This window comes from Bos grunniens, chromosome 14 (assembly GCF_055505025.1).
Source record: "Bos grunniens cultivar Pamir isolate PY7600 chromosome 14, Bosgru_T2T1.0, whole genome shotgun sequence".
Classification (NCBI taxonomy): Eukaryota; Metazoa; Chordata; class Mammalia; order Artiodactyla; family Bovidae; genus Bos; species Bos grunniens.
In genome coordinates, this window is record NC_141178.1 from 56,036,332 (window position 1) to 56,054,536 (window position 18,205).

At 46.8% G+C, this 18,205-nt stretch overlaps 1 protein-coding gene across 5 annotated transcripts in view; it reads right to left on the reverse strand.

The window, feature by feature from the left end:
* CHD7 (chromodomain helicase DNA binding protein 7) overlaps window positions 1–18,205 on the reverse strand; it is a 190,802-nt gene that overhangs the window by 122,862 nt on the left and 49,735 nt on the right. For 3 of the 5 annotated variants that reach the window (XM_086336878.1, XM_086336875.1, XM_086336877.1), the window contains exon 2: window positions 3,564–5,407. In XM_086336878.1, the coding sequence (XP_086193004.1) occupies window positions 3,564–5,231 (1,668 nt within the window). In that variant the 5' untranslated portion in view covers window positions 5,232–5,407. Of the gene's footprint in view, window positions 1–3,563; window positions 5,408–12,258; window positions 12,283–17,597; window positions 17,698–18,205 lie in introns of those variants that run through there. The other 2 variants (XM_086336876.1, XM_086336879.1) reach the window with 2 other exon arrangements.

The following is an 18,205-nucleotide window of genomic DNA, read 5'->3' on the forward strand; positions in this document are numbered from 1 at the left end:
TCCTTAAAAACAAAAGTGACTTTTTACTGTATTTAGTACACGTGAAATGACACGAATTACAAAGTAAGGTTCTCACTGCAGCAGATCAGAAAGTAGAACCTAGAAGAAAATTGACATGTACAGGTTTCCCTGATATATCGCTCAGATGGTAAAGAAGCCGCCTGCAATGCAGATGACCTGGGTTCAATCCCTGGGCTGGGAAGATTCCCTGGAGGAGGGCACGGCCACTCACTCCAGTGTTCTTGCCTGGAGAATCCCATGGACAGACGAGCCTGGAGGGCTAGTCCATGGAGTCACAAAGAGTCGGACACAACTGAGCAACTAAGCACAACAAGCATGCCCCATAAGCTAGAGATCACACTCTCACGATATGAGTATATTACCCTACTTGACCTCAAGGCCCTTTGAGATGGGCACTTTTTCCTCTCTTACTGATGATGAATCTGAGGTTCAGAGAGGGTAAGAAATTATCTCAGGTCACCAAGCAAATAAGGAGAGCTGTAATTCAAACACTCTTCTGATTTCAAAGTCCACGGTCATCTTGAGACTTTACGCCAGTATGATTTTCAGAACTGAGTGCTTCAAAAGCTGAAGAGGTTCTGTAAAGTTGAGGAGAAAGAAAGAAGCAAATACCATGCAAAAATGTTCAAAAAGGCAACTAAACTTAGATAATAAAAATACCTCAAATCTACTTGTTTAATATACCTCATAAACAGTTCCAGGTTAGTCTACGATGCTGTGCTCGAGAGGATGGAGCTGGAGATAAAGAGAAATGCATTTGGTGGCCACGGTTATCTACCAGGGCACAGACCCCAGGCACTAGGAGACTCAGAGCCCACATACTCATCTATGTCCTCTGAACCTCTGTTAAAACATCTGAGCTCTTAAAATGAGGGAAAGCTGGAGGAGATCAGCAGTTTCCACCCAGGGATGGGATTACTGTGCTTGTCCTCCAGGGAGGAGAGAAGATGCTGGGACCAGGAGGTGTCTAAGGGCCACTGCTCTCAGAAGATCCCATGTTCTGTAAGAAACTTTGGGGGAACAAGAAAGGACTACTCCCTGGAAACTAAGTCAAGCTCCTTTCTGCCCTAGGAGCCACCCAGGTGGGCCAAGGCCCCAGCAGCTGGTGGACAGCCCTCCTGCCCTCCCTCCATGCTGTCCACGGTCTCCGGAGCCCGTTGCCATCACTGCAGGTGAGGCTCCAGGATGGGAAGTGGCTCTCTCTGGGGGAGCACAGGTCAGGTAGCTGAGACCCTTGTGGCCCCCCAACCTCAGGACCCGTCCTGAGAATCCCCAAGTGCATCGGGCCTGTAAGCACAGCTTCCCCAAACCCCCACTGTGTCCTAAGGTCCCCCAGAGACTTCCTGATCTTCACTTCCCTAGTCCCACCAAGGCAGAAGCGTCTGAGTCTCTGATCTAAATGCCTCTCCACCCACAATGCCCCCTAAAAGGCTCTGTTTCCAGACCCCACCCTTTTACATGCATGTAGCTTCATTCTCTCCCATTCCCATTCCCCAATCCCTGGTCACACTGTCCTCACAAGGCCTGGGCTCCAGACTCACAGCTCATTTCCAGGTTCCCCCACCAGCCCAGGCACTGTCTAGTCCATTATCACTGGTGAAGTCCAAATTCTTTAAGCATAATATAGACCTCTATGCCCAGGCCCTGCCGGCAGCAAACTCAACAACCCATGCCCCCTCTGATGTACTTGCAATGCATCCTCAGTTCACACCCCTGGCTAAGTCCTAACCAGGTTCCAAGCACCCTCACCAACAGGCACTGCCTCTCTCTGGACACCTGTCACATAACCATGCATGGTCTTTCCCTCTGATTTATACTTTCACATATCAGTCATGGTTTCCCAAATTGATTACAAGTTCATTAGGAACGAGCATTGTGCCTTACAGCTCTAAAACCACATTGTGCCATCTACGCTCAGGGCTGCAATCACAGTGGAAGATCAATACATATTTCTGAACAGTACTCCAAATACTCTGTACGTACAGACATTAATTTATTTTTCCTAGACCCAGGGCACAAACACCAACACTGATAATGGAAAGATGTCTTTGGGAATACTAGAGCTTAAAACCTAAATCTGTCTGCTTATAAATTCTGTAAGATGAAATCCCAGCTGATAAAAAGGAAGACCTCTGCATTCAGTGCTAGGTATCCCAATCTGTTAAGAGACTGAACACTTTCTGTGGATTGTCGTTTCCTATGATTTTCTTCAGGGTGCAAGTTAAGTTCACACTAACATTCAACAACTGGTTCAGAAGACCACATGTTGTAAGGAAAATAACAATAAAATAAAATTTAATGTTTATTAAAAATATGATTTTTAATTTTTAATTAAATCATCACCAACTCAATGAACATGAGTCTGGGTAAACTCTGGGAGTTGGTGATGGACAGGGAGGCCTGGCCTGCTGCAGTCCATGGGGTTACAAAGAGTCTGACATGACTGAGCAACTGAACTGAAAATATGATTGATAAAAATTATTTTAAAATAATGATTTCCTAAGAGGTGGGAGGCACTACCACAAATACATGAAACATTGCTGGAAACCAAGGCTCAGTGTATTTTTAAATCGGAGAGAGGGGTAGAGAGAACAGCATAGAAAAATAAAGAGAAGGGAAAAACACTTGGGTCCAATATCCACCTCCCTGCTGGCAATGACAACAGAGCTCCTTGCAAGCAGGACCTGGGTTTGGCTTTTCTATGCACTCTTAGCTCCAGCACAAGTCCTCGGGCAGGGGAATTCAATATTTTTTATTTTTTTGAAAAAGTGGATAAATGCACAAGCAACTAAGTGAGAGAGTAAGTTAAGGAACTAATAGAAGGATGGTGACTGCAGCCATGAAATCAGAAAACGATTACTTCTTGGTAGGAAAGCGATAACAAACCTAGACAATATGTTGAAAAGCAGACACATTACTCTGCTGACAAAGGTCCGTATAGTCAAGGCTATGGTCTTCCCAGTGGTCACATACAGTTGTGATAGCTGGACCAGTAAAGAAGGCAGAACGCCAAAGAATTAATGCCTTCAAACTGGTGTTGGAGAAGACTCCTGAAAGTCCCTTGGACCATAAGATCAAACCAGTCAATCTTAAGGGAAATCAACTCTGAATATTCACTGGAAGGACTGATGCTGAAGCTGATGTTCCAATATTTTGGTCACCTGACGCAGACAGACAACTCATTGGAGAAGTCCCTTATGTTGGGAAAGATTGAGGGCAGAAAGTGAAGAGTGTGTCAGAGAATGAGACGTCTGGATGGCATCATTGATGCAATGAACATGAACTTGGGCAAACTCCAGGAGATGGTGTAGGGAAGCCTGACGTGCGACAGTCCATGGGGTCACAAAGAGTCGGATACGTCTGGGCTACGTACGTTCAGTCGGACACGACTGAACAACAAATAGTAGAGGGAAAAAAAAAGATTCCGGAGCAGGTTTCAAGAAAACAAAGGACCTGGAGTGAAGCAGCGTTCCCCCAAGTTAATGAGAAACCTCGCGAGAGCAGTGCATCACCGCGAGGCTGCAGGCCCCGCCCCCTCTTACCTGAGGCACAGGCACTTTCTGCGGGGTGCTCTGGGGCGAGGGGTGGAGCTGCGCCCAAGGCTGGTGGTGCGGGTGCGGGGGTGAAGACTGGTGGTGCAGGCCCGGGTGGGGCTGCAGCGGAGGGCAGCTGGGCAGCTGCTGGAAGGCCGGCTGCGGCCCGGGGTGCTGCTGGCCGGGGAGCAGGCGGTCCTGGACGGCCTGCGGGTCGGCGAGAGTCACACCGGGGCAGCCGTTGGGCCTCAGGTGAGGGGCCGGGGACATCCCCAGGAATGGGCGCGCCGGCGGCAGGCTCCGCGGGCCCAAGCTCCTCGGTCCGAGCCCCAGGGCGCCGCCGGGCGGCTGGTGAGCTGGCTGCGGGTGCGGCATGCTCGGGTAGCCGCCCACGTCCATGGGGGCGCTGCCGGGCCGCACCTGCGGGGGAGGCGTACCCGCCGCGCTGCTGCTCATCGCTTTCAGGGGTGACATGGGAGGCGGGGAGGCGTACGATCCCTGAGGCTGCGAAGGGTGCATAGTTTGCGCGTTCATTTGGTTCAGTGAGCCGCTGGGGTGGACGGGCTGCTGGTGCAGGAGTCCTGGGGCGCTGCCGGGCGGGAATCCCACCGCGCTGGGGTACCTCGGGACGGACTGGTTCAGGGGAGCGCTATTGGTAAGGCCTAGGTTCTGGTTCATCCCTGTACTGTTAACTAATCCCTGATTTAGGTTGCTGTAAGGATAGCGGGAGTACTGCCCTGAGTTGTTTATAGTGGGTGAGGGGACTGTCTGGCTCCGAGAACTAAAGGTGAGGGTCTGCGGCCTCACGGCCCCTTGCGGAGCAGGGTTGGGGGAGAACCGGGGGCTGTGGGCCACCGAGTCCCCGTGGAGAGCGGTGGGAGGGTGGTGGTGGAAGGGCTGCACCGCGTGGCGCAGGCTCGGGGCCACCCCGGGGCTCTGTGGGGGGCCGTGCGACAGGTGGCCCGGCCCGGGGCCAGCGATGAAAGGGTTTCCCTGACTCAGGCCCTCTTGGCCCGGGGGAAACTGGCCCATCCTCGGCTGTGGCTGGCCATGCTGCGGCATGGAGAAGTCCCCCCGGGCCAGGTAACCGCCTAGCTGCTGCAGGTGTGGGGGGTGGCCCTGCCCGGGGGGTCCCGATGGGGCCGGCTGGGGCTGCGGAGGAGGCGGCGGCGGCGGCGGCTGGTAGGGGGCTCGGATCTGCTCGGGCACCTGCACGGCCCGGGGGCCCCACATGGAGCCGCCGTCCACAAAGGACTGGCCCCCGTGCCTCTCGTTCTGCAGGCCCGGGTAGACGCCCATCTGGCCGCCGCCGCCGCCGCCCCCGCCGCCTCCATGAGGGACCTGGGGGACAGGAGGGGTGTGGTACTGCGAGTGAGGAGACGCCAGTCCGTTCCCGGGGGCATTGCTCAGCATTCTGTTGGGCTGGTCCATCAGGTGCATCTTCTGCGGCTCGTACTGGTTATAGTGATCGAAGTGGGTCAGCTTGCTTTGATTCTGGTTGGTGGAGGGATGGTGGAGGGAAGGCTGCAGGGAGGCGAAGCCTTGGTCTATAGGCATCTGCTGACCCATGGGGTTCACGGGGTTTTCAGGGTAACCACATTCGCCCAGGCCTTCCAGGCCCTCATTGAAAATATTCCCGTCCTCGCCAAAAAGACTCATCATTCCTGGATCCGCCATCTTCTCCCAGCACACGGCTGGCTCCTCCAGACCAGAGCGCGGGAGCTCGTCTGTGCTTCACTTCACTGAGGGCTTGTCCTCAGAGCCTATAATCCTGACTAATCTTCTTCATGTCACTCCATATTTCTTTAATTCTCTTGGACCCTGCAGTGTCAGGCAAAGTCTGGATCGAGGTCCTGGAAGGGATCGGGAGGTAGTGGGGAGGAAGGAAGAAAACAAAGAATTAGGGACAAATGATTAAAACAAAAACAAAAACCTGCCAGCATTTTACACGTTTGAATTTGGTCTCCACCAACAATACTAATCTAGCCCCCTCACTGAGCCATATTTTATAAATCTAGTTCACTTTAAGAGAAACTCATTAGCTTCTACCAAAAGCATTGTTATGATCGGTTACTTAGAAAGCAAGCAAAACACTAACCTTAACCTTAAATTAATCCATTCACTACACTTCCTCGCGTTCCATTCTTGGATGGAACAGAACAAAAGAACACAACATGAAGCAGCAGCAGCTGCCACAGCAGGCCAGCAGATGCATGACTATCGCCAAGCAGCCCATCTGCTGCACTAAAGCCCTGGAAATGCTCCGGTTACCAACAGCCCGCCCTTAACCTTATTCCCCTGAGCGGTGTAATCAGATGAGCAGCCGCTGCACCGAGGGCTGTGAAAAGCTCAACTTAGTTAAATTGACTAGAGGATTATACAAATACCAAAATCAGTCATTTCGTACAAATTGGATATTTACGGCCCACATACAACCAACAAGGAAATGGCAACAGGGGTGTCGAAGGAGACAGCAGCGGCAAAAATACTGGAAGGCCCACTTGCAAGTGGTGTGACCACTCATCACTTCCTTAAATCTGATGGCAGGAACAGACGAGGCCAGAGAGACCCTGGAAGGAAGACTTTCATTCTCCAGCATCCTCCACTCACCCCCACCAGAGGAAGACCTATCAGAGGTTCATCGCTCACCCACCAGCCCTGGGCTCTAGGAATGGGCCACTGTGTGACTGCTTGGACAAACTCTAGTTGGATGGACAGTTTCTAGATAATAACCGTTCTCCTTGGTAGAGACAGAAAACCTTTACCCAAACCGTTCAAAACTGAAACTTTTAACAGAATAAAGTTCAAAATGTCCCTGCAGCCCTCTCCCTCGCCCTGACCTCTTCTGGGACCAGGCAGGCCAGAGCAGGTGAGGGAACAGGGAGCAGGCCCACCCATCTGCATCCCAGGTTTACAGCACGTGATGGATACCAAGTAACACTCTGCTTTATGCAAACACTTCCTAAGGATTCTGTATCAGATGAAAATAACCAATTTAAACAATGTTTCCACAATCAAAACAGGAAAGTTTTTTTTTTCAATGCTAATTAAATCAACAGGCCTAATAAAGAACTAATTCACATAGGAAAAATGTCCAAAATCTTAAACATCTTTGGAATTTAACTCATTTTTTCCCCTCTTTCATAAGCACACGAAGCATTGTGTGATACTGCCCAACTTGAAAAAACAGTATCTTCTTGAAGAATTTCAAAAAGGATGTTATAAACAGGCCCGGCCATAAATCCTACTGACACCCGTCCACATAAGCATGGGAAAGGGGCCGGCTGGAGGGCTGGCCAGCACCTCCAGCACCGTTGAGAACTCACCCCAAGACAGATCGAAATTCAGATTCCACCCGTCCTATTCTAACACACCCCCAACAAGGGGGCGATCTTTGCCTACAGAAAATGTAAACAGCATTCCTGCTTGCTGTCAGAGCTATAGACAGAACACCTGAGAGGGTCTCCGGGTCGGCTGTGCTCAGGTGACAGCTGTCAGCTGAAGCCAAAGGTCTCTTCACTTGGCCGCTAACTGCCGTGAATTTTCTGATCTACTTTCTCCAAAAACAGGGGTCAGACGGGTGGAAATAAGGTGAGCGTGAAAGCCATTTTATTTACAGACACGCTGCTTCACTACACAGCTGCTTTAAAATTCAAACTCAGGAGCAGTCGAAATCTCCAGTGCCAAATGAAACAAATATTTATAAATTGAATTTACTCCTAAAAAGCCTACGCAGTCAGTCTTCATTTATTCAAGGCTCATTCTGGCTTTCAAGGAAATAAATACAGGGATGGACTTGATAATAGCTTAAACCAGCCGTGCAGACTAACCACTTACCAAAATAACCTTTCAAATTAGCTTAAGGAAGGTAGCATCTAAGTTGCATGTCCTGGATGGCCTTATTTTATAGGATAATGGCTTCATCCTCCCAGGCCCTCCACGTGTCACAGGAGGGCTATATGGGGTTCTCAGCCAGCCTCTAGGGAAAAACAGTCCCGAGGAGTGGATGACCTGGGACACCACACTCGAAGCACTGCTGGCCTGGAGAGGCAGCCGGGAGCTGGCATTCACTTTAGAAGGCTAAGGAGAAAGGGAAAGAGAACTTGCCTCCAGGCCAGGGAAGCGACAAAACAGAACACACACTGCGAGTAATCCTAGCCAACACTTGGGTCTCCGGTTCCCTGAGCCTCCCACCCAGGGGCCACCTCCCAGCAGTAGGGAAAACGGCAGTTACGGGACACAGTGAATGTGCCACCTACCAGAGCTGCGGCCCCAGGAAGGTGAAGTCCAGGCAGGGGAGCCCAAACACTAGGCTCCAGTCTGCCGCTGGTAACCACTCGCGCTTGCTGGGGCAGCCACCACCCAGCCTGCCCCTTTCCTGACCTCGAGACTCACTCTGCTGGCGACTATGCGAGGAATCCATCTGGTAGCTGGACTTCATATTTCTGATCTGAGCTAATCTAATTAATTTATTTTGGTCTTTTTTTTTTTTTTTTAATTTGATCAAGACCATTTGAATGCCCACTTTTCCCAAGTCACAGCTGCAACACTTAATTTTGTTCCTATCAAAGATATTCATATAAGCTTCCTTTCCGGAGGGCTGGCCCTTGTCTCCATTCACAGTCAAGTTTTCTGTGTCTACACCGGCACTGTCCAACGAAGCCACATAGGTGATTTTGAATTTTATAGTACTCACATTTAAAAAGTAGCCCCCAAAAGAGTGAAATTAATTTTAATAATTTTTATTTATCCCAACATATGCAAAATATGATCACTTCAACATGTAACTGATATGAATGAGAGGGTTTATATTTTCAGTACTGAGTCCTTGAAACCCAATATGTACTTCACACATACAGTATATCTTAATTCCTACTAGAGCCACATTTCAAGTCAGAAAGGTACATGTGGGAGCAATAGCTACCCTATAAGATGGCACAGGTATAGATTATTAAAAATAAGAAACAGAAATACAAGTTATCAGTGTTATCAAATAATTCTCATCATTATCACTTCGGAAGTAAATTTTCAAGTTGTATTTACATTTCATTTGGCTTTAAGTAAATATCAAGCTAAATCTCAAATCGCGTTTATGTATTCGAAACAGATTTACTGAGTCCCTACTGTGATCCAGGCAACTCATCACAATTGCCAGAGATGTATCAGTGAATAAAAACAAAGTTCCAGGACTTCCTTGGTGGTCCAGTGGCTAAGACTCCGTTCCGTGCTCCCAGTGCTGGGGGCTAGGGTTCGATGCCTGGTCAGGAGAACTGGATACCACATGCTGCAACTAACAGTTTGCCCACTGCAACTAAAAGACCTTGCACACTGCAACTAAGACCTGAAGCTGTCAAATAATAATAATAATTTTTTTTTAAAGTTCCCTTTTGTCCTCTTGGAGGTTACATTCATCTGTAGTTTAAAAGTTTATTTAAAACTTTTTAAATAAAAATTAAGATTCATGGGTTATGGTATAAAATTTAGGATACCATTTTACAAAATATTTCTTGGTAATTCATGATGACAAGTGCTTTAACTGTCTGATAGTTATTTACATTTTAGTACAGACACCTATAATGACACAATTACGTCCTTCTGCTCAGCACTCTACTTGCAAGTATTTCTGAGTTCAGAAGGCATCTGGAGGTGTGTTTGGAGTAAAGAGAGGCACAAGGAGACAGCCCTGCTGAGGGCGTCACAGACACCGGACCAGAGGCTCGCTGTGCAGCCAGCAATGAAAAGTTAGAGCTGGCCAGTGCTTTGCAGACCTCCTAATCCAAGCCCCTCTTCATTTTACAGATGAAGAACACTTCTATGGACTGAGAAGAGTAAACCTCTGATACAAAATATTTTAATGACAAACAGTTCCCAAAGACCAAAGAGAAATGTACAGATGAAATGTCAACTCGCCAGTGAGGGCAAAAGATTAAAGGTCTTAGACAGGGTCCTATTTATTCAGAGATTGGTCACTAAAATAACTGCTGAAACCACTAAACAGAAGAGAGTTTCCTCTCAAGAAAATTTTCACTTATACTCTCTGTTACGTTTAGGAAGCAAGCCCATACTAGCACTGTATTGAGGCTATTGGTTAATATTTTGGGGAGTAAGTAGGATGCAAACTAGCAACTCCAAAAAGCAAGTAAACAGCACCCAGAAAAGAGGGGTGGGCAAAAGCAGGGAGTAAGACACACCAGAATGAAAGAAACAAGCTGTCTGAAAATACACATTAATATTTTGAAGGGAATCTCTGACTTTCCAAAGCTTACATAAGCAACAATTTACTGCCATGCTCTGGTTCAAGGAGGATGGCGTCTGTGTCGTCAGGTGTTAATTTGGTGTCTCAGTGACCTGGAAAGCCAGACAGGAGAGAGGTGAACACAGAACACCTTTCATTTCCCCGGACAAAATACTCACTGCAGCTCAACCACTCTGTATCCGGCTGTGGCAGTCAAATGCCATCCGGGTGCCACCCACTTTTTCATAAAAATCCAACCCATGGGGCAAGTGTGAAGTCAGAGGCAGCTGCCCTGTAGAGGCCAGCGACCACCTTAGTGTAATGTGGCTTGATTCGCTTCCTTCTCTCTGCATTTCTCTCCCCCACCTCTCAGGAGCCTGGGGTTTGCAACATAACTTGATTGCTGTTCTCAGGACTCGGGCAAGCATGTGCCAGCATTTCCAAGGGAGTGTGGAGCAGCAGGAAAAAAGGCACCTCCCCACCCTCAGCACAGCCAGGGAGATACCTCAGACCACCAAGGCCACAGATCACACCAGAGGAGGGAAGGACCCCCGGCCAACAGCAGGGATGCACAGAAGAGAAAAGGCTCCAAATGGCTGGGCTGCTCCTCACAGAGAATCCTTCCAGCTCCATCACCAGGTCTGTGGATGGTGATCCCTGCACCCCACTATGGGCCCCCAACAACCACCAGGGAAAGCAGGGGCCTGCCCAGGCCGCCACTCGATGTGGGAGGAGGCACTGAGCCCACACACAGAGACCCAGAGGGAGCGGCAGGAAGACCTCTAAGTGACCAGCATCAGCTCCCCGCCAGTCAGCTCCAGGTTTGCCTCCTGGCTGGACCAAAGGATACCGTTCCTGGAGCCCCCACCCCCGTGGCAAGACCACATTTTCTCCCTTATTCGTGTGTCCAGGCCATGACTGTGCTGAGCCACACGGCAGCTACTGGCCACATGTTGCTATTTAAATGAATAAAAACTAAAGAAAATTCTAAATTCAGCTACTCGGTTGCACAAGCTGCCTTTCAAGTGCTCAACAGGCCGGCGTGGCTGGTGGCTGCAGTACACACGTGGAACGTTTATATCAGGGCAAAAAATTCTATGGGCGGCAATGCTACAGAGTTTTCTTCCTAGAGGTAATGTTCTTAGACGAAGACCATATTAAATAGTAGCAAATCTCTTTGATGAAAAAATATTTTCTACTGCTCAGAGATTAGTGTTCTTTCAAAGGTCCATACCTATCCCTTGTGATGAAATTCATAGTATTCTTTCCATATATCATATTCTATGCTAATTAACTCTTTTAACTATACAATTTACCCTTTCTGTAATATATACCAACATATATTTCTATTTCTTAATAACTCGGCTACACAAAATTCATACACTTAGGAATAATTAATTTCAAAGCCCTTTTCACTTATAGCTGTGCTTACATAAAGTATTTGCAAGCTTAATTTTAACAACCAAAAATCTAAGCCACTCCCTTTCTTTGTGTATTATGTATTGTGTATTATTTCATGAACTATTGTAAGAAAAAGATGCAGAAAGAATGAAAAAGGATGTGAAGTCTATGTTAGTCCAAGAACCACATGAAAAATAAAACCAAAACCAGGAAATAAGAGCTGTGTTTAGATCCATTTATATCACTAGGTAGCCTCCAACACTGCTGATAATAGCTGAAGAGACACATTTTTCGTTGTGTGGCTCAGCTCCCTCCACCCACCTCTTCCACCCCGCCAGATGATGGAAATCCACCCTCGATCCTTCCCAGCATTCATTCATTTAAAAAATATCTAATGAGGACCTACTTTGAATAAACATTTAATAGACACTGGGTAACAGAGTTGAATGAGCAGACGTGGCCCCTGTTCCAGGTAGCCTGCTGTTCTAATAAAAGCCCCGTGGACACCCTGCCCATCCATCCCCATCCAGCCTGGGGATGCTCCTCTCAAACACCGGACAGTCTACTGCCTCCTCCGGTTCACTGTCTCTGATGTAATCAGGCATGGTGGTTTGGTGAAGGATAAAACCTTAAAGGCTGAGGGTTCTCTGGAGTCAGGTCTCAATACGCTCACATGCCTGACTGAAGGATCTTCGAGGCCACGCCATGAGTCCTCTCTCGCCCCGGTTAAAATCCTTAAAGCAGTTCCCCAGCTCCCGGGATGGAACCCAAAGGCTCCAGCAGATTGCATGGCACTCTGTGATCAGACCCCATTGGCCTCCCCGTCCTCTGCTCCCCAGTTCCCTTCCCTTCGCCCCTGAAACCTTCACCAGCACCCAGGCCGGGTCCCTCAAAGCACTGCCAGTGCTGTGTTTTACTTTACTGGCCACCTCCTCACACCTGCCTCACCTCCACACCTGCCTCCTCACCCACCGGCTGTGACCGCCTACCTGGGAAGTGTCCTGCCCTTCAGCCCTCCCTAGAACTCCCACCACACTGGGGCAGGAGCTACAAAAGCACCAAACACACCTTGCTCTGGTTTCTCTACCTGCCTCTCTCCCTGCAGACTGCAGCCTTGCCATTGAAGCAGGGTGCTGAGACATGTGGAATCCTGAGCCCACTCTGACCTCCTGCCCCAGGGTCTGCATGTTATTAAGTGATTTCTGCACTTGTGGAAGTTTGGTAAGTCCGGCTCACAGACCCTGAGTGCCTCTTGAGCTACAGCTGTGATTCTCCTCAATTAACATAAGAAGGAACCACAAACAGGTTGTTGTTGTTTAGTCACTAAGTCATGTCTGACTCTTTGGCTACCCCGTGGACTGTAGCCAGGCTCCTCTGTCCATGGGATTCTCCAGGCAAGAATATTGGACTGGGTTGCCACTTCCTTCTCCAGAGGATCTTCCAGACTGTGCTGATGGAATCTGCATCTCCTGCATTGGCAGGTGGATTCTTTACCACTGAGCCACCTGGGAAGCCCTCAACAACAGGTAACAGGTCTCAAAGAATTACCACGCAAGTAAAACAAAGACATGCCGTCTTACATTTAAGGGAAGCATGTCCTGGCATTCATGACACACCAAGAAGCAAGACTGACCTCACCCAAAGGACTAGGAACAACCCTTAGTGACAAGTCTTAATCTGTAAGGGTTTACAAACAGTGGACACCCAAAAGTGGTTTAATTTTCAAGATATATCCATCCACCTGGTTGACAATCATTTTTGCAAGACAAAGAAAAAGTGCAGTTAACATTAATATCTAATGCTATGTTACATAACACACTATTTCACAGGTTTCTTGCAGAAATACTTCAGTTATTTCTACATAACTTTGAGGAGTCTGGACATTCTGAGCTGCCTTTCAGATAAAGGTAGGTTTTTTTCTATGTAAGAGTCCTGGGGCTAATAAATTTTCTTTCAAGGCAAGTAATTAAATAGCACTCATCTCACAGTTTATACTAAGTGCCCGGTCTCAGCACTTTTTTTTTTCTTTTCTAAATTGGTCAAAAGATGCACAGTATCCTATACGTAAGCTGCCCACTAAAGCACAAGAATCAGTGTCCTTTAGAGAGCAACCTTTACTACCTGTGATTCAACATTGAAACATCACCCCCTGAAATTAATCCCTTCCAAGACTAAGGCCACTGAGAAGACAGCTGAGCTGCTTGTCTCGCTGCAGACACTAGAACACATTCAGCGTGATCTTCCCACATACAGCTCAGAGTGCCCCGAGACAGAGCAGTTCACATTCCAGTAACACTTCAGATAAGCAGCATTATATGCAGACAAGGGGTGAGGACAGTGCTCAAACACAGAGCTGCACACTCCATGTCCACACAGGCAGACATCCATGTGAAAGAAGTATGTCGATCCATCCCTTATCTTTTTAATGCTACCTTAATTGTATTGTAGATAAAGGGGAAAACAAGAGAAGAGAAACCAGGTCCAGAAATAAGAAAATGGAAGTTCTGTGTGTGATTTATTTGGGATGGGGAAAAGGTCAACTTCAGAAACGTACTTCAACCCATTTGGCAAGGATGTGCGTGGGGCAGACTAGGGAAAGAGTAACACAAATTTTATGAAATGTGGTGACCGCTTACTGTGCCTTGCTGAATACTGTAAAAGAACCTGGGATAGTTTAGACAAAATCTGACTGGTGTATAAAGGTAATGATGCCATGTGCTTATTAAATTATTAACCCACTTTAAAAAAAATGGCATTTGAAAATGTATCTCCCCACTCACTCTAGACCTATTTCAAGCTACTGACTTGGCACGCACAGGTGTGCACACACAGACACACACATCTGGGTGGGGCCAAGCCTACAAGGAGTGAGAATAGGAGAGAAGGAAGGAAGGAAGGGGCTCCCGGGGACCACCTGATCCAGGGTTGCCCCAGTAAAGAGACCCTGAGTCACAGGAGGACGCCAAAGGCAACATGCTGAGCGGCTGGCTGAGAGGACAGTGCACGCCAACTGCTCTTGGAAGAATATTCGTGTATTCTTCCTGCAGTTGCCACTGATTAACTAACTGACCTGGCAATTCCCTGCATGCTTTTGCATTTTAAAAAGTTCTGGAAAGCTGTAAGGGGGATCCTGTTTCAGAGAGTTTAAAACTGTACCCCAGTTCAGCCTGGTTGAAAGGTAGGGAGACAGAGTGTGGTTAAACAACCTCCTCTGACACACACCTCCAACGTTCTTTTCCTTCAAGGAAAAGAAGGAAAAAAAAAAAAAAACTTCAGCAATACCGCAGCTGAAAATAATTTTTCTATTTTCCTGCGAGAACAGAGCACATGTGATGAGCAGGGAGTCTTATCCATCAACCTGAGCTCAGAGCCAGGCCGGGCTTCCTGGTGGCTCAGAGGGTAAAGAATGCAGGAGACACAAATTTGATCCCTGGGTTGGGAAGATCTCCTGGAGAAGGAAATGGCAACGCACTCCAGTATTCTTGCCTGAGAAATCCCACAGACATGGAATCTCAAAGAGTCGGACATAACTGAGCAACTAAACAACACAGCCAGGCCAACTGTCACAGGACACTAAGGGCAGAGGTCTCAGGGTAGCCTGGAGGGCGCCCTAAGGTGCCAAATTGAAACGGAGCAGCGCCATATAGTCCTTGCCCCTCAACCATGTCCTCTGCGTGCCTTTCGCCTGTGAAAAACTTTAGTCAAAGAGGAAGTTTAATCAGAAAAATGAAAAATGTGGGAACAAAAAAAAAACTGTCTAAGGACTAAATAATAATAATATAGGCATCAAGCATAGTCAAGGACCTTTAGTTCTTTCTCAAGGGCTATAGATAATATTCTGAGCCATATCCTGTGAGTTGTCTTGTAGAAATTAAAGTACCAGAAGTTAACTACATGATGACCAGACTGTACCCAGGACATGAGCTGCCACAATTCCAAGAACTGACCCCCCCCCCAAAAAATGGAAACAAGTGCATCCCAGAACTGAAAATTAACTGAACCTAAAACAACCAAGATGATGCTAGTCACACAACTCACGGCCAATCGAAGATGGTTAGAGATGACTGTACTATTTCTGCATGGACCCCCCACCCCCACCCCATTATGTCTATAAAAGCTCTCATACCCTGCTTGTCAGGGCAGGAGTAGGCCTTCGGACAATGTCCACCACCCTCCCCCCAGTTGACAGCATCTGAAATAAAGCAATCTTTCCTTTCCACCAACCTAGCCTGTTTATTGGCTTTTGAACCAGAGGCCCTCCCCATTCCCCGCTGTGCCCCGCCACACACACACACACCTCCTTTTGGTAACAATATTACAAACAAAAGAGAAATACAAAGGAATTACATAAATTCAAATTTCCATCTTGGAAATGAACAATATTAAAGGGAAACAGAACTGTTAAGGTTGAGAAGGGCTTTGGAAGAGCATTACAGAGAGTATTTGGGGAAACTACACATTGTTTCAAAAAGGTAAATCTACAGACAGAAAAATGGGACCAAACAAACTTTACTTACTCCGTGACTACAGTATTAAATTACTCTTTTAACAGATTATATGTGATGAAGGAAATGGAATTAAGGCTGGAATATACAGCAAACAGTTTGCATTCATTATTTCATAATTATTCTGACTTACATAACAAAGTTGGAAACTTTTTTCCATAAGTACACTTATGAATACAGATTCTATCAACACAATGCTACCATAAAACTATTTGCCAATCAAAACTATTATCAAAAACTATTACAATAAAATAACTATTGTTTATGGAGAAGGAAATGGCAACCCACTCCATTATTCTTGCCTGGAGAATCACATGGATGGAGGAGACGCGGGCAATACCCCATGGGGTCACAAAGAGGCAGACACAACTGAGCAACTAACACACACAACTACTGTTTAAACTATCCACTGTGTACAGCTAAATAAAGCTAATACCTCTTCTAGCCAATTAAATGTCTTCACTCATATTTGCATATAATAAAAGATGAAAGCTTTATCCATAAACTCTGCATGTGTGTATCTCCCGCACTCAGAGCAAAGGCTCAGCCCTAACTTGACCCCTCTCCTCATTACCCTGAAACCTTCTGAGCCTTTTCCCCAGTGAGCTGTGTGCCATGGGGAAAACTCACTTTCTGAAATACTTTTCATATTATTCTTAGTAAATTAATTCACACCTTATATCTGTTTACAAAAAGATTACAATATGCTCATAGCACATTCCTTTTATGGTCTGACTGTACCACCAAACTCTTCAGTGTCATTGACAGCCACCTGTAAAGATCTGCCTCACATATTTCCCCCCCCAGAAAATCAAAATCAATCAAAAGTACTAGCTTTAAGTACTTCTTACCTGAGCTTCCCTGGTGGCTCAATGGTCAAGATTATCTGCCTGCAATGCAGGAGACCCAGGTGCAATCCCTGGGTTGAGAAGATCCCCTGGGGAAAGGAATGGCTACCCACATCCAGCATTCTTGCCTGGAGAATCCCATGCACAGAGGAGCCTTGCAGGCCACAGTCCATGGGGTCGCAAAGAGTCAGACACAATTGAGTGACTACCTGAGTACTCTTTCACTTTCACACTTTCACTACCTCAGTGTGCAAGATCCCTCACAAGAGGACCTCATTCTAACTTGCAGGTAAACCTTACATTTCAGTTTGAAAGGGGATCCTATTATATAGTTATAAATTTCAAAACTGTGTCCACTTCGATCACAGATCGATAATAAGTTCACCCCAAACCAGCAAGCAGACTGTAATGGGCAAAGTGGGAAAATGAGCTACGACCAGGTGTGACGTTTGTTTCACATAATGAGGACAACTGAGATAATTTAAGGCTACCGATGACGCCTTATAACTGAATTTTGTAGATGGTTTAATCCAAGAATACAAAAACGACCAGACACCTACCCTGCTTTAAAAAGAGTCTACTGAAGCATCCACCTATCTGTACGGCTTTCATGAGCTTAACTCCTCGACATCAGTTGCTAATAAAATGATGATTCCGATGAGGAATCTGCGTGATTACGTTTCATGATGGTGTTCAGATCCATGGAGCCCACCCTGCACTGCTCAGGCTTCTGTCCCATGTCTAGGAGGCCTCCAAACACACCAAATTCTCTACTCATGCCTAGTTCTCAGAGATGGTTTGAAAATCTTCAAAATTTTTCCTATAAAATAATTCTGAAGAATAAGAAAGGTTTTAAACTATGCTACCACCGAGAATTTAGTGTCTTTAAAGATCAGCGGCTATGACAAAAAAGACGGCAGATTTTCTAAAACAGCCTTCTAGATTCTGAATGTAAATCTGAGTGCCCCATTAAATTGAAAACTGCCTACACTGTACTTTGCAGACTGCACCGCACACCTAGAAAGAGCAGAAAATGTTCTGACAGACCACATACCTCTTGCTTCTACTTCAGAACTACCCTCACAAGCCCTCGGTGCTCTGGTCTGGTCACTTGTCAAGTGCTCTGCACGTTCAGTTGCCAAGGATGCTTTGTCCTGGAACAGTGAGGACAAAGGGATTTTCTGACCACAGTAAAGGAGAAAATCTTCACCGACAATAAACTGCTTAGATCATCAATATCCAGTTAATTTTTATGGGTTGCCTATCAATTTGGTAGTTAAGTTTTTAACCTACCGGAATCATTTATCTCTTTTTTTATATTTTACCTTTTTTTGTGAAATGAATTTAAATGCTGCTACTTTACCATTAGAAGAATTCTTTCTGCTTTTCCCTATTTTTCTCTGAATAAACAGTGTCCTGCTGAGCGCCTTCACTTTCACTTTTCACTTTCATGCATTGGAGAAGGAAATGGCAACCCACTCCAGTGTTTTTGCCTGGAGAATCCCAGGGACGGGGGAGCCTGGTGGGCTGCCGTCTATGGGGTCACACAGAGTCGGAGACTACTGAAGCGACTTAGTAGCAGCAGCAGCTAAAAGGTTAACTCATGAATACAGACTGTATTTCAGTGTTTCTTTCATCATAAAACATCTAACTGTTGCCCTG